At 37.5% G+C, this 14,902-nt stretch overlaps 1 protein-coding gene across 1 annotated transcript; it reads right to left on the reverse strand.

Moving 5' to 3' along the window:
- Positions 1–1,090: 1,090 nt before the first annotated feature.
- LOC107533136 (short-chain dehydrogenase/reductase family 16C member 6-like) lies at positions 1,091–14,571 on the reverse strand. Its single transcript, XM_016207713.2, has 6 exons — positions 14,251–14,571; positions 12,428–12,559; positions 6,934–7,033; positions 6,330–6,474; positions 2,161–2,286; positions 1,091–1,712 (listed from the first exon to the last, which is right to left on the reverse strand). Exons 1-6 carry the CDS (start codon positions 14,569–14,571, stop codon positions 1,583–1,585), a joined length of 954 nt encoding a protein of 317 aa, XP_016063199.2. The 3' UTR covers positions 1,091–1,582.
- Positions 14,572–14,902: the final 331 nt, after the last annotated feature.

Raw genomic sequence — 14,902 nt, forward strand, 5'->3', positions numbered from 1 at the left:
TCCTTAGGCTAGACAATTGAAAAGTGAGGCAGGCCTAACCTGCAGGGAGCAGGATGCGTTCTTGACCGAGTGCAGTGAAAGCTGAGAGATCTTCTGATACCCCAGTGAAGGGGTGTGGACCAGTTTACTTAGAGATAAATGATCCCTCAAAAGCCACTGCTAGTTTGTCAACTTAGACCAATATATGTTTATGCTCTGGAGGCGTTAAGGAACATTTCAGTAGTTCTTTGAATGTTTGGTTTAGGAAGGTAAAGAGGTTATCAATATTTTATAAAATTTGTACTAACAAGCCTGTTAAAAGATAACTCATTTCCTAAAAAATATTTCATTTTAGAATGTTTTATTCCTCTATTCAAAAATATTTCTCTAGTTTTTTCACCTCAAGTAAAACTATGGTTTCTTTGCCTGAATGTAAAAATATTATATCCTAAATAATGGGCTAGATCTTATGTACTGAGTGTGCAGTCTGGGTAACAAAATATATACTTCAATTTACTTGAAATTTTATTTTTTGGTTTTACCATTACTCACTAGCTATTATTTTTATTTTATGTGTTTTTTAATACATATTTTTATTGTTGACAGTATTACAGATGTCTCCCATTGCACCCCTCTGCCCAGGCCATGCTCCTCTTCGCCCCCCTTAGGCCTTCATACTCACTAGCTCTTAAACCAGACAAAGGCAAAGCTAGATTGATGCTTAGTGATTGCAGCTAAAGAACCTTTCCAAACCCAGAAACTCAAGAACATTCCAAACCTAATGAATTCCAAACTCATTGTTAGAAATGCTTGCCAAATGGCTGGCAAGTGTGGTGCACATTCGAATGAGTATACACTTTTTTAAAAGGGGGAGTTTATATTGTGTTTTCGAGTATATCGATGTTAGGAATATTTTATTAACTTAATTATGAAAATAAGTTTCCTTCTCAAACCTGTAATATAAATAGGAGTTTAATGTGTACTATTTTTTCTTATGCAGTAAAGAAGTTATGAATTGTTTGGTAAATTCAGATGCAAGCAAATATGATTAGTTACAGATTTATTTTATTGAATAAGCAGATCCAATCCTCTTACAGAACTGATATGATCATCCAACTCCAGCAGCAATTAATAAGCAACACAATAAACCTACACTTTGTGAGGTAAACATTATTTTCCTTAATTACAAAACTAGTATGTTTCTTTAAATCTGATGTTGAAAAATTATCAGCCTAAAACACAGATTTACAAGATCATTACTTATAATTACCCCTTTTCTAAAAGTATTACACTGTCTTTAAAAATTAAATTAGGGGAAAATGAGGGACATCCGTGTCACCAATAAAAAAATTAAATTAGGGTCAATTTGCATTAATATGCTTTTATAAATACATTACTTACCAAATTTAAAAATGATAGGAAAAACTGCATACATAATTTGAATGGCTAGAAAAATTGTGAGTGTGTAAACCATGTCCTGGGCATAAGGTGACACTTTTAAGTGTATTAGTAATCCTTGGTAACGTGGAATGATTTAAGCATTAGGAGGAGTTCTGGATAGTCTATTCCCATAACATTTTATTTTATTATCACATCTGAGGCTTCAGCTTTGGTGTTCCTTCTCAGTTTCAGTCTGAACTTCATTTGCTTCCTGTTTCACTCTGAAATTGGCCATGCAAGTATTCAGGCCAATGTACTCAGCAAGGGCAGTTGCCATGTTTGGAGATAATATTCTAGGAAAAAGCAGAGGGAAAAAAGTCATAATCCTTTTAGAGGCGTCAAAGAGATTTCTTTGCAAAGATTACTTTTGAATTGCACAAAGTATGCTGTCCTGAGGCCTGCTGTGTCACCGCTCTGCGCACCATCCTACGTCCTGAGAGCCTGGAAAAACCCCAACGCTCAGGCCACGGTTTATCCATGTATTACACTCTCTGAGCTCTGTGGAAAGGCTCTTACATCCTTACTTACTAGGCTAACAAATGGTAGCAGATGCGAGAAAACACACACACAGATTAAAGCAGAATTCCTTGGGATAGGGCGCAGGCATCAATTTTAAATGTTCCCCAGGTGATTCCAATGTACACCTGAGGCTGAGAACCATTGATGGCTTTAGTTCCTTGAAGACAGAGGACAATTTGTTCACAAATAACCAAAAGGATAGAGACGTCATTGTTAACTTACTGTTTTAAAAACAATGCAACATACAACATTTTAGGCAGCATTAAGTAAAGCTGTTCCTCTAAAATAGCAGTTATAATTTTTTGGGCCACATACTCCTGCTCCAGTAGAGGGAACAGAAATGGATACCTGTAATGAAAATAAAAGAGCTGTATAATCAGACTGTTATTTTTTGTTGTCATCATGAGCACTAATTATTAAATTTCTGATACGGAGTTATAACAATAGCTATAAATATTCAAACAACATAAATGTTAGGAACTGCCCTGTCTTTTCTCTCATGACCAGTACCGGGACCAGTGATAATATGTTTAATTTCCTAGAATGAAATCACTGCCTTTATTGATTTCTGCTCTATTATAGTCTGGACTTATAAAAGAAATTGCTTTTAGATTTTTTATTTTTGGTATTTTTCTTCCCTCTTCCTTGCTCTAAACATCAAGTAATTGTTATTATTAAGAAGCAAGATTGCTTCTTAATAATAAAAAAAAAATCTTGAGCGTGTGTAATATGTCTATTTCAGGCAGAGCATTTTATAACATTAAGCAAATTTAGATGTTGGTGAAATCGATTTAAGTTGAAATGGGATAAGCATAAGAATAAAGCTCCCAAAAGACATTACTTTGACATTTTTATACTTTTATATTATGTTTATTACTTGAACTGCACTTCCTTAAGAAATTCTGTTATCTCAGCTGATTCTTGAAATCTGATCAGCTACCCATAATTGAATGTTGGTAATTAGTCTTTATATTTTATACTCCTAAAAGTTCCCTAGAACTGTGTCCTAAAGGGCTCTACCACTTATTAAAAGACTGTTTTCCAAAGAAAACATACAAACGACCAACATGTACATGAAAAAGTGCTCAACATCACTAATCATTAGGGAAATACAAAGCAAAACCACAGTGAGATATAACCTCACAGCTGTTAGAATGGCTATTACAAAAAAGACCAGGGATAACAAGTGTTAGAAAGGTTGCGGAGAAAAAGGGAGCCCTTGTGTACTTCTGGTGGGGCTGTAATTGGTTCAACCACTATGGAAAACTATATGGAGGTTCCTCAAAAAATTAAGAATAGAACTACCATATGATCCAGGAATCCCATTTCTGGGTATATATCCAAAAGAATAAAAATCAGGATCTCATAGAGATCTATGCTCTCCATGTTCATTGTAGTGCTATTTACACTAGTCAAGATATGGGAAGAGCCAACTGTCTATCAACTGATGAATAGATAAAGATATAGGTATAGGTATATATATCAGCCATGGGAAAGAAGGAAATCTTGCTGTTTGTGACAACTCAGATGAACCTTATGACATTATGCAAAGTGAAATAATCAGACAGAGAAGGATGGATACTGTATGATATCACTTATATGTGGAATCTAAAAAAGCCAAAGTCAGAGAAACAGAGGCTGGGGGTGGGGGAAATGGGGAGATGTTGATTAAAGGGTATAAACTTCCAGTTATAAGATTACCAAGTTCTGGGGAATCTAATGTACAGCATGGTTTATATACTTGAATGTTGCTAAGGGAGTAGATCTTAAATGTTCTCACCACAAAAAAGAAATGGTAATTAGGTGTCAGCTAAAGCTATGGTGGTGATCACTTCGCGATATATAAATGCATCAAATCAATACGTTTGTAAATCTTAAATTTACACAATGTTACATGTCAATTATATCTCAATAAGGATGGAAAAATATAATCTATACATCATTGTTTCTTTCACCCCCCGCCATTTTAGCATTACTAGTAAAGTTTTCTTTTCCTGAGATTTTGCTTTTAGCTTTTATATACGTAAAAACTCCAAGTTTACAAGTCATCATTTAACATCACTGCCTTCCTTGGCTACCACACTACCTCCTCTTGGCTGGTCACATTCGTTCTGTAGTCTTGACAATTTTTACTGTTCAGGAGAAGCTAATGTCATGTTATCAGAAAATATTCTTAGCAAATGTAACTGCACAGGAACTTCATTTCTTTGATACGACCTTCCCTCTTCTCTTTTCTTTTGATGAAAACTGGCCTTATCCAGCACCCTGCCTCATCCCTTGCACATCCACTCCCTTAATCATTAAGCCCTCAGGACAATGAGGGTCACCATCAGATCATTTTAGGAACAAAGCCTCAGGTCTGTTGACCAGAGACAGAGTTTCAGTCAAACTAGGGAACATCTAGGCCTCAGCTGTGGTGCAGCTCGAGACCCAGGAATGGGGAACGACCACAAAGACCACACCCTCACAAAACCAGACAGAGTGACACCATGGCTGACATCAGGCCCAGATGCAATAATCAACTATTCCCTACCCTAGCATCGGCTAATTAATAGAGATCACAACCCGAACTCCACCATGATTAATGATTTTCCCCCTAGATAACCCACCCCCTAGAAGCCATAGGGGAAGCCAGGTCTTTGAGTATAAGCTCACCTGTGATTCCAGATTTGGTGCTATGTCCTTAAAAATAAACCTTTACTTTTTGGCTGCAAAATCCTGTTCACATCTGATTGGGCTTTGATTCACGCAGGTGACAAACCCCTTTAGTTCCGTAACACAAATGCGAAGATCTCATTTTGCTTTCATCACTTGAAATTCTTTCTGCCATTTACGGCTGTCCTTTCTGAACAGATATACTGTCTTATCTGCTTGATTCCAGAGCTTTCTAACTCTCCTGTTTAAATTTCTGTAGTAGATACCCTTCTTTCAAATTTTCTAGAAGTTTATTCCCATTAATACCATATTTTTCCTTTATGGCCATTCCTTCAGCTCATATAGATTTCTTATTTTTATTTAACAATATTTATTATGAAGAGTTTTGATGAAACAAAAGTAGAAGTGTATGATAAACAGTCCTGGCAAATGGTTAACAATGTAAAAAAATAAAAACTGGAGCCACTTTAAAATGGAGCCAAAGCTGCCATCCCAGAGGACCTGCCTTGCACATCTCATGCTTCAAACCTTTGGAAAGTTAAAACAGGGCAAAATAACCTTCGGAAAAGGCCTACAGGCGCCTTATGTCCCAAGGAACTGTTTGAAAGACAACAAGAAAGCAGATATTATGACTACTGTACTGATTGCTACTGGACTGAAAATTAAAAACATTCTTTAGAATAAACATCACTATGTTATGTTTTCTGCACCAATAGAAACGCCTTCCTCCTATTGATGTAATGTTCCCCTTCCCCTTCTCACGAATGCCCTTTGCGTTGTCCCCTAATCAGAACACTATGAGATCTTCTGCCTTAATCAGTGCCTGCTCTTCTTTGATCTCAAGTGAATGCTTGTCCCCTCTCACTTTGAAAGGCCCTTTTTGTTTTGAGGTTAAATGGTTCCTCTGGGAAGAAAAACGTACCTATAGTTTCTAACATCATCTGACTTTACATCTGACTTTACTCTCCAGTTTGCTCCCTTGTAGCCAAGCCCTTTGTGATTTGAATGCCCCTACTATTTTTTAGAATTAAATAAGTTAATTCTTAATTAGGCCTTTGTTTACATGGTAACCCATCTTCCTGTTCAGCTCCTTCTGTTTTGATGAATGCAGTCATAAGTTGCTAATGTGGCATCTCTTTGTCAAGCAAGAGGATAACTTCAGGGCCTCCAGGAGAATTTGTGAGTTTGTTTTGCAGAAGGAAAGGACATCTTCAAGGTAGCTGTGTTGGCTGCTGAAACCCGGGAGTCTGATACGAAAGTGTTCTCTGTGACTCAAGAAACACAGGCTTCTCTCTCAGATCTCTGGAACTCTCCCTCCCTTACTCCCCAGCGCCATAAAAACTCCATACTTTCTCTTTTTGAGAGAGATGGATTTGAGAGATCTTGCTCTCCTGTCCTCTCACTTTAGCCAAATTGAATAAGCCTTTCTCTGTCTCCAAGCGTGGGTGTCTCAATGTTTTGGCCTACTTCTCACTACCAATTTTTTGTTATATTATTCTGATTAGCAATTTAGGTTTAAGTTTTCACTATACCAGAAATTTTATAACCATAAAATCTTTAAATTAAATAAATGCATTAACTTAATACATATTGAATTTTTTTCTCCTACAAAATCAGGCATTCAAATTATTTCTTGTGTTTTGCTGTCCATACTTCAAAGCTTCAAAATGGAAAAATAATTGACATACACTGGAAGATTATTATAAGAGCAAAGATTACTTTAAGGGATCACTTACTTGGTTGTAACACCATCAAACATTCCAGTTTTGATGAAATATGGGCAAACAATGGTGGTTTTAACTTTACTTTTGATTATTAGTTTTAATTCATAGTAGAGAGACTCTGCAAGGCCAAAAGCTGCAAATTTGCTTGAACAATAATCTAAAACAAAGTAAAGAGCTGTTAGTAATAAAATTTGACAAGTTAATTTTTATAATTATTTTAAAAATTGAAACTCTTTTATCTCTTCTATGATTTAGCCTTGGGGATAAAGCATCACTGTGTGTGTGTGTGTGTGTGTGGCCACTCTACTCCTGTATCTCCATACTCTATACCTCAAAACAAGATGGAAATTATTTCAGTTTCTCTTAACCCAAGAAGACTAATAAGCCAAGAGGCACACTCTTCTCTCTCTCTCTCTTTTTTTTAAAGAAGAAAATATCTCCCCTTATCTCTGCCATTTAAAACAGGAAAATAGCAAGTAATGCTGGTGTTATAAATAGAGATAAATGTACCAGAGATTTCCCCTTGGTGCAGGTTTATACTTTGAAAGAGTCCTAATTTCTGGGTGCTATGGACTGGGTAATATAAAGAAGATGCATGGTCAAATAAAGCACTCACCTGATAGTCCATTAATGCCAACTAATCCTGCTGCACTTGAAATACAGACCAAGTGACCATGGTCAGCTTTAACCATGGCAGGAAGGAAGGCCTTACATGTCTGGAAGATATAAATATACTGTGTCAATATTTCATTCATTTATTATTTTTTTGAGCAAATAAAATAAATGAATGTATTTATGTATTTGATGAATTTACAGATTCGCTTAATAAATATTTATTTAACACTTATGATGTGTTAAATCCTGTGGCAGTGCAAAATAGCCACTGGTACCATGTACTCACCTTTCTTAAGGATCTTAAAATTTGTTATGTGTTAATCTATAAGAAATACTATTTGACTTGTTTTTCCTTTTAAGTTAACTATGCCAATTAAATCAACATTTTACATTTATAATTTTCTTAAAAAAACCTCCTTAAAACCTAATTTTTCTAATATGCTGAGCCCTTCTGTGCTGTTTTCCACAATTTGAATTAAAATTTAATCACCTTCACCTTCCTGGCTTTACAATAAACAAGATTCCTCTTCAGGCTGATGGATTGACAGCATGCGAAAAACTGCTTGGAGGTGAATTTCAATGCAAGGAAAACACAGTCTGATAAATAAAGTGCTTTGCAATTGTCTACTATGACTTAGATATACGTTTAGCTATTTTGGTAAAGTTCACTTATTCATCTTCAACTAAGATATTAATTCAGTGTCCTGAGATACCATGCCATGAAAAAGTTCCAATGCTCTTACTCTGTGCTCCTTAGGTTCTCTCAAGGAACTTCTCCATTCTCGTTACCTCTGATACTGGGACTTTTTAATCAAACCTCTGTTTAGAAACAATAATCCAAAACTTGGAAATAAAACAAAGAGATGATTGTGTGATTTTCAGCATAGTAGAACATTTTCTAATAATCTTGCCTGAGGTTTATCTAACTCTCTTGGCAACGTAACTTGGACTAATTATTGGGACCCAGATGTTTCACAATCCTGTAAAATCCTGTAACTTGTATAAAACTAATAGGTATAATTTTTTGGTCTAACATAAAAAATAATCCCAGAAGTAAGAGTTCAGTGATCTCATTTCAGCATTCTTTGTCATTGACTATACAAATTCAAATTCCTCATATCATCAACTTACCAGCTGTGTTATTCTGCTGATTCTCCCATAAATGAATTAAGTTAAACCTTGACAGACAATGCTCACCCATCTATTTCTATGAGATTTATAATTTTAATGATGTCAGAATTTGGTGTTAAGAGTTTTGCAGAGTCTGCTGAGATGTGTTTACCTACAAGGACCCAATAGAGCGGGTAGCAGCTACTAGTTCAAACAATGTTACCTTTGCTTTCAAGGTCTTTGTGTCTGACTAACCTTGTTCCAGAATTATTGAATTGGTTGGTTGAGTTTCTGCTTAGATGCAGACAATCGGCCTTTTTTGACATTTCATGTTCGAGTGCTGTAACATTTTATGTCTTTCTCTTGTGGTGACGACCTCTTTTTCAAAAATTAAAAATTAAAAATATTGTTACATCAGTCACTACTACAGACCAGTTGGAAATGCCAAGAGCTGGTTATTATTGTCTTTCAGCACAAGCGTGTGAAAAATCCAGCCTGGGCTTCAGAGGGCATCTCCAGAGTGGTTAGCTGGGACTTGAAGGACTGGAGGTTCAGGTGCAGAATCATTAGAAACGTGTGAAAGTTTGTAAACTTTCAATTAAGGTGAAGCTGAGCAATAGCCTTGAAGGTGTGTGTCAGTGTTACCTTTTTTTGTTAACCTCACCCGAGAATATTTTTTCCATTGATTTTGGGGGGGGGGAGGCGAAGGGAGAGAGAGAAACATTGATGTGACTGGTTGCCTCCCATACGTTGATCAGGGCCAGGGATTGAACCTGCTACCCTTTGGTCTGCAGGCTGATGCTCTAACCACTGAGCCAAACAGGCCAGGGCTCAGTGTTACTTTTAATAAGGAATTTCATGAGTTGAGGCAATGAAACTCCCTAGATGAAAGGGAGAGAAAATAGTGGCTCATAGCAGTCTGTCACATGGCTGAACACTGGAGAAATGTAAAAGGATCAGGGTAAGCAGTTATCTACTCACAGGGATCTAATCACTTGCAAGAGTTCAGTTTTGTTTGTTTTTTCCCTCAAGGTGTCCCTTCTCCCCCCTGCCCCCAGCTCCTCCAAATGTATCTGTATGCTTATTTGCATTTGAGCTAAGGCTAGTACCAGTTTTATGTGTCCAGCTGAGAAAAGTTTTCCTTCACAGAGAAAAAGTGACTAGGTATTTCAAGGTCTGTTTCTGTTTGTTGCACTGTGTACCAGTGAGGACATTTTAGGACATTCTAGAAGATGAATTCATCGTAGAAACCCATCATTTGTTCTCACTATACAGGTATTAATTGTTCAGTGAGCGATTAATGAAATTTGTAAAACATGTTTTTAACCAGGGGATTTAATAGGGAATTATATATCAATCCAGGCTTATACATTATTCATAATCAAAGTAAATCTGTGAACTAATGAGACTTTTTAGATAAACAACTATATCTATTTTCCCTGATTTTATCACATGTGAATGTAATGCAAAAAAGCATCAGATTTGCTTTATTTTATTGAATTTGATGTAAGACTTGGCTTTTCTCATGGAAAAGCCTAATTAGTGAACTTCCTAATTTTTTTTCACATTGGTTACGGGTCAAATAAGTTAGTTTCCATAAAATATTTCCGTTTATGATGAATATAAATATGTGTTTAGTTAAATTGAATTACAATAAGTGATAACTTCATTGTAAAAAGAAAGGATTGGTGTTTTTGAACTTCAGACAATTCTGTCAGTTGTTTGGACTTAGTTACTCCACTTGCACTGTCTTTTACAATTTTTCCATGTCATCTGTTTGACAACCTTTTAATATTTCTAGTGACTTTGCCACTCTGTATATCAAGTTAAGTAACTTTAAGACTTTAGGGTAATATCAATTTGGGTAAATTTATGAGAAATCTTTGGTTATCGTAAAATTTTTTTAAAAATTAAAATTCATGGAGCACAGTATGGAGTAAGCTAGCACAATTTTTGCTTGTTTTTATAACGCTTGAATTGAGAAGGCAAGCTTAACATGGTATATACTATATCTTCTAATATGATAATAAAGTTAATAATATTTTAAAGTTATGATTGAAAGCTAGCCATGATATTGTCACATAGCTATATGTATATTTTATGTTTCAGATCATATATATTAATGCATATTAAAATTAATAAGCAAAATAAATGCATATGTTTATTAATACATTTTTGTTAACTATGTAAGTGAATTAAGCCAAACAGACTAAAACACACAATATAAAGTTCAGAGACTACATGAGGGCTGAAGGATGAGAAGGAGCCACCTTCTTGTCAGAGAGAACAGCTTGACAAAGACCCTCAGATATATAAGAGCTTGATGTGCTCAGGGTCTTTTCAGGATCGTTGGAGTAGAGAAAGTGAGCAGAAAGTAGAGAAAACGAGAAGTGGGCAACAGATGTGGGAGGATATTGCCACACCGTGTGGAGGCCTTCAGGCCGTAATAGGTAACTGTATGTTATTCCAAGTGCTCTGAACATTTGGAGCAGGGGAGTGAGATGAACTGGTTAAAGATCACTTTGTTCCTGTCTGAAGACAGGTTAGAAAGCACAGTGTGGAGGATGGAGGCCATGTTGAGAGGATGGCAAAAGATAACAATGTCTTGGGCCAGGGCTAGCAGCAGAGGAGAAAAATGAGTGCACTTGAGCATGTTTGGTAGGGAGAGCCAAGGATGTTGGCATTAAGGCAATGGAGGAATCAAGGATGGCTTCTATATTTGTGGTATGATTAGATATGGGTACCCCATAGCTCCATTCGCCAAGATGATAGTTCCTCTTCCCAAAGAAATTTTAGGTGGGGCAGGAGAGGGAAAGATATCAGCGGTTTCCCAAATATTTATGCAATACTTATTGTGTGTTAAGCACTGTGCTAGGTTCTCACTAAATACTGGTTGACAAAGGCTTGCTGGGCTCCATGGGGCTTTCCAGTGATCAAGAAAGAAGGTCAAGGGATTAATTCTGAGGACCTTAGATAGTGAGTATACAAACATTGAGTGGAAAGAAAGGGTAGCCTGGGACGCTAAAACAAACCCATTCCAAGGCTCTATCCTCAGAGTTACAGAGGACTGAGGCCCTGCCTCTCCCTCCCTTCCCCATGACTGCTAAGGCCCAGTTCCAGCCACCTGTGCCTCCTACATGCCCCACCCCTGCTGGTATGTGTGCATTTATCACAGCCTCAAGTATAAGCCCTCTTGGTGGAAACGCCCTTGGTAACGCAAATCTCCTTCAGCCTCCTATTCATTCTTTAGAGTCATGTTGTCCAAGATGGTAGCCTCTAGGCCTATGTAGCTATTTAAGTATGCATTTAAATACATCAAATTACACAAAATTAAGAATTTAGTTCCTAAGTCCCACCAACCATATTTCAAGTGCTCAATAGTTGTGGGTGACTGGTGGCTACCATTTTGGGAAGCACAGAAAAAGAACCTTTCCATTATCACAGATGTTCTACTGAACAGCACTGGTCTAGACTATCTAGGTCCCAAGAAAGACACGCCTGAGTAATAAATTTACTAATTCTCCTTCCGTAAATAGTCTTTCCTTTCTCTCTCTTGCTTCTTCCTTTTGTAAGTTTGGACCATTACTTAGCAGTTGCAGGACCTTGGGTGAGTCGTTTAAACTCTCTGAGCCTCAATTTTCTTATTTGTAAAATGAACATGAAAATGACACCATTGCCCAGCTGGTGTGACTCAGTGGTTGAGTGTTGACCTAGGATCCAGGAGATCGCGGTTTGATTCCCAGTCAGGGCACGTGCCTGGGTTTGGGCTCGATCCTCAGTGGGGGGGCATGTAGGAGGCAGCCGATCAATGACTCTCTCATCATTGATGTTTCTATCCCTCTTTCCTTCTCCTTTCCCCTCTCTGAAATCAATAAAGATATATATTAAAAAAAGAAAAGAAAATGGTGCCATGGCTGCCATGTGCAGGAAAAGAACTCAGAGCAGTGCCTGTGACACAGTAAGAGCTTATTTCCTTTGTTATGATGCCCAGTCATAAATACATATAAACCATGACTCTAAAAACAGCCAGTTTCTTTCTGCATAAGCTCCTCTTTTGCTCATGACCAAATTAAATCTCTTCTGTAGAATGGCTGTCACATTCTGTTTGTATTTTGGTAGGAAGATTTCCTAATAGCCTAATACATCTTGGGACCAAACTAGAGAGGAGAGAGGGAAGGGCCCTACGCTGAGAGTTTGGAAGAGGGCAGGAACAGGAAAAGCTACTCTGAGTGTGTGGTAAGGTGAAACCCGCATGAGAGGCCGGTAGTCTATGAATGGGAAGTTCACAGAAGGAGTATTTACAGATAAATGAATAGTTGTTTACGGAAATACATGGAGTTTTCATACTTATAAACAAAAGAAAACAAAAAAGAATGAAGATTTACCCAGAAATGAGATAAGGCATTTACAAGAAATGATCTTTCCACCATTTCATCTGGAGTGTTGAGAAACAGTTTCCCTGTCACGACTCCAGCATTGTTAATGAGGATGGTTACATCACCAACTTCTTCTTTAACCTGGACAGAAGTAGGGCAAACATTAATTCATTTGAGGTGTTACATTGTCATGTTTATTTTTCCAGGTAATTTTTTTTCTCATTTTATTCAGGTAGTTTCTTTAAAACTAAGTGTTTGATCTTGCACGTGGAACACCAGCAATTTTAAAGTAACTTTATGATCAATTATATTAACAAAACCACTGTGGTTTATCGATTTTGCTTAAAGAGCCTTGCTTTTTTGTGTAGAGATGACCTAATATTACATCTATTCTCTACTTCCTATTTCTGTTGTGCTACTAGCCCTTTCCTGCGGCTGCTACTGCTGAGGGTGTTGTATGAGTGATGCCTGATTCTGTCTTTCTGAATGCTTCCAAATGCCTTCCTTTAGTTGGCAGTTAGGTTTCCCCTCAGCATGATGTGTCTGATAGTTACTTCTGTATGTGTCTTCTTCCTGACTCTTCTGTGAGTTGGGTAGCAGAAACATATCCCATCCTCCTAGAGCCTGGCCAGTGCTTGGCACGAAGGCATCCCAAACACAGATGTGTTTGGCCCACTGCCCAGAGACCTCTGTGAGCCTGTGCACTTCTGTCCAAAAGACCTCCCCAGATCTAATTCCTGCCTGTGGCTGATGTTTCCCTGAGGTCCACAGCTGTGCTACAGCATTTTCCTTCAGCCTTCCCTTCTGCATTGCCCACCTCACCTGCTTGCACAATCCACAATATACCACCCTCCTACTCAGGCAAGTGTGTTCCAGAAACACCACAGGGACTAGTTTTCTCTCTTTCACAGTTTTGTCTCAAATTATGGCTTTGTAGGTGACAACGATAAAGCTGGCCCAGGGGCAAAGCATGATGCACGTTTAAACAACCATTTGAAGACTTACTTTTTGCCCTGAACTGGTTCTTTTGTGCTGACACAGCAATCTGTTTCTTTGTTTTTGAACAGAAAGCACTGCCTGCCTTGGCTTGGTTTTCTAAGTCCTGGGCCATGCACTGCTTCATGTTGAGCCTTCCCAATTATATAATTGGGAGATAGTAGGTAAATGTTGCTCCTGATGTAGTTAAGTTGGACAAGTTTTGAAAGACAGGTTAATATTGCTGAGCTGACCTTGGGCTGAGGGATCAGACTCCCTTACTTTGGGAAGAAGCCAGACAGAGTAAAACATCCAGGAGAGCCTAACTTTTAGAGAAGAACATCCCATTGACTTGATGAGAGGATCAAAGGGAGCAAGTGCTTTGTTTTAGACTAATTGAGGGGAAGGAACATGGGCCTGAGAAGGAGATGGAACCTTTGATGTAAGATATTCTTGGATATTTAAGAAAAACCTAATGGTCACTGTCATCCTGTCCAAGACCTAGAGAGGGCAGGTAAGTTGGTAAACATTGCACAACCAATGAGCAACAGAGCCAGGACTAGTCCTAGTTTCTGCTAACCCCTGATGGTAAATGAGTTGCCAAAAAAAACTCAGTGGGCAACAACTCAGAAGGCTCATTAAATTCCCACGTGTAAAAAAAAAAAATTCCCACGTGTATTGTTTTATTCTATACTCCTTTGTGGAGGCTACAAAGTCAGATTCCTAACATGCAAGAGGCACACAGAAATCTTGGGAGAAGTCCACGACAAACTTTTCTCCTCACTTCTTTGTAAAAGCACGTATTAAAAGCATTATTTTTTCCAGGCCATGCAATCTAAGGACACCAATTAGCTTACCTGATCAGCAACTCTGTAGACCTCTTCCCTGTTGCTGCAGTCACACTTATAGGGAAATACTTTCTCACCACCCTTTTCTTTGGCCAGTCTACATGTTTCCATATTGCCTTCTTCATTAATGTCCCATAGAACTAAAATGGCTCCAAGGCTGGCAAATTTTATGGCCATTAGCCTCCCAATTCCACTTCCAGCTCCTGTTATAAGTACAATCTCTCCAGCAACATCTTTTTTCTTCTTGGGAATTATCTTGTAAACTGTGGTTTCTAAAAAATAATATAAAAATTTTCCGCAAAAAATCATGGTGTCCAAAATTACATCCATGTTGATTCACTGAAGAAAGGAATGTCCTAATAAGAAAAAAGGTAACTTAATAAAGTCATTACATTATCACAATTGCAATATACATGACTTATTTAGTACAAGAGGATTTACCCTTGAGACATTAATTATCTAAAATAAGTATTTTAACAACTGCTAAAATCACTGAATTTTAAAATTATATAAATAATGAGTATAAAATATTTTATGTTAACAAGAGTCTTTTCAATCTATAGGGCACTTTCTTACACATAATCTAACCTGACCTATAGGTAGGTCAGCTTTATAGTTAAAGACATAGGGCCTTTGAGTCTTGACTTGCCAAACATTATGT

This window comes from Miniopterus natalensis, chromosome 16 (genome assembly GCF_054644295.1).
Source record: "Miniopterus natalensis isolate mMinNat1 chromosome 16, mMinNat1.hap1, whole genome shotgun sequence".
Taxonomy (NCBI): domain Eukaryota; kingdom Metazoa; phylum Chordata; class Mammalia; order Chiroptera; family Miniopteridae; genus Miniopterus; species Miniopterus natalensis.

What these genes read in the sequence shown, in the direction of transcription:
- LOC107533136 (XM_016207713.2), bottom strand. Translation starts at nt 14,571, where the DNA reads ATGGATGTAATTTTGGACACCATGATTTTTTGCGGAAAATTTTTATAT. An exon ending in ATGCCTTATCTCATTTCTGG is followed by an intron (nt 7,034 to 12,427) that starts GTAAATCTTCAT and finishes TATATCTTCCAG; the next exon opens with ACATGTAAGGCCTTCCTTCC. An exon ending in TTTGATGGTGTTACAACCAA is followed by an intron (nt 2,287 to 6,329) that starts GTAAGTGATCCC and finishes TTTTCATTACAG; the next exon opens with GTATCCATTTCTGTTCCCTC.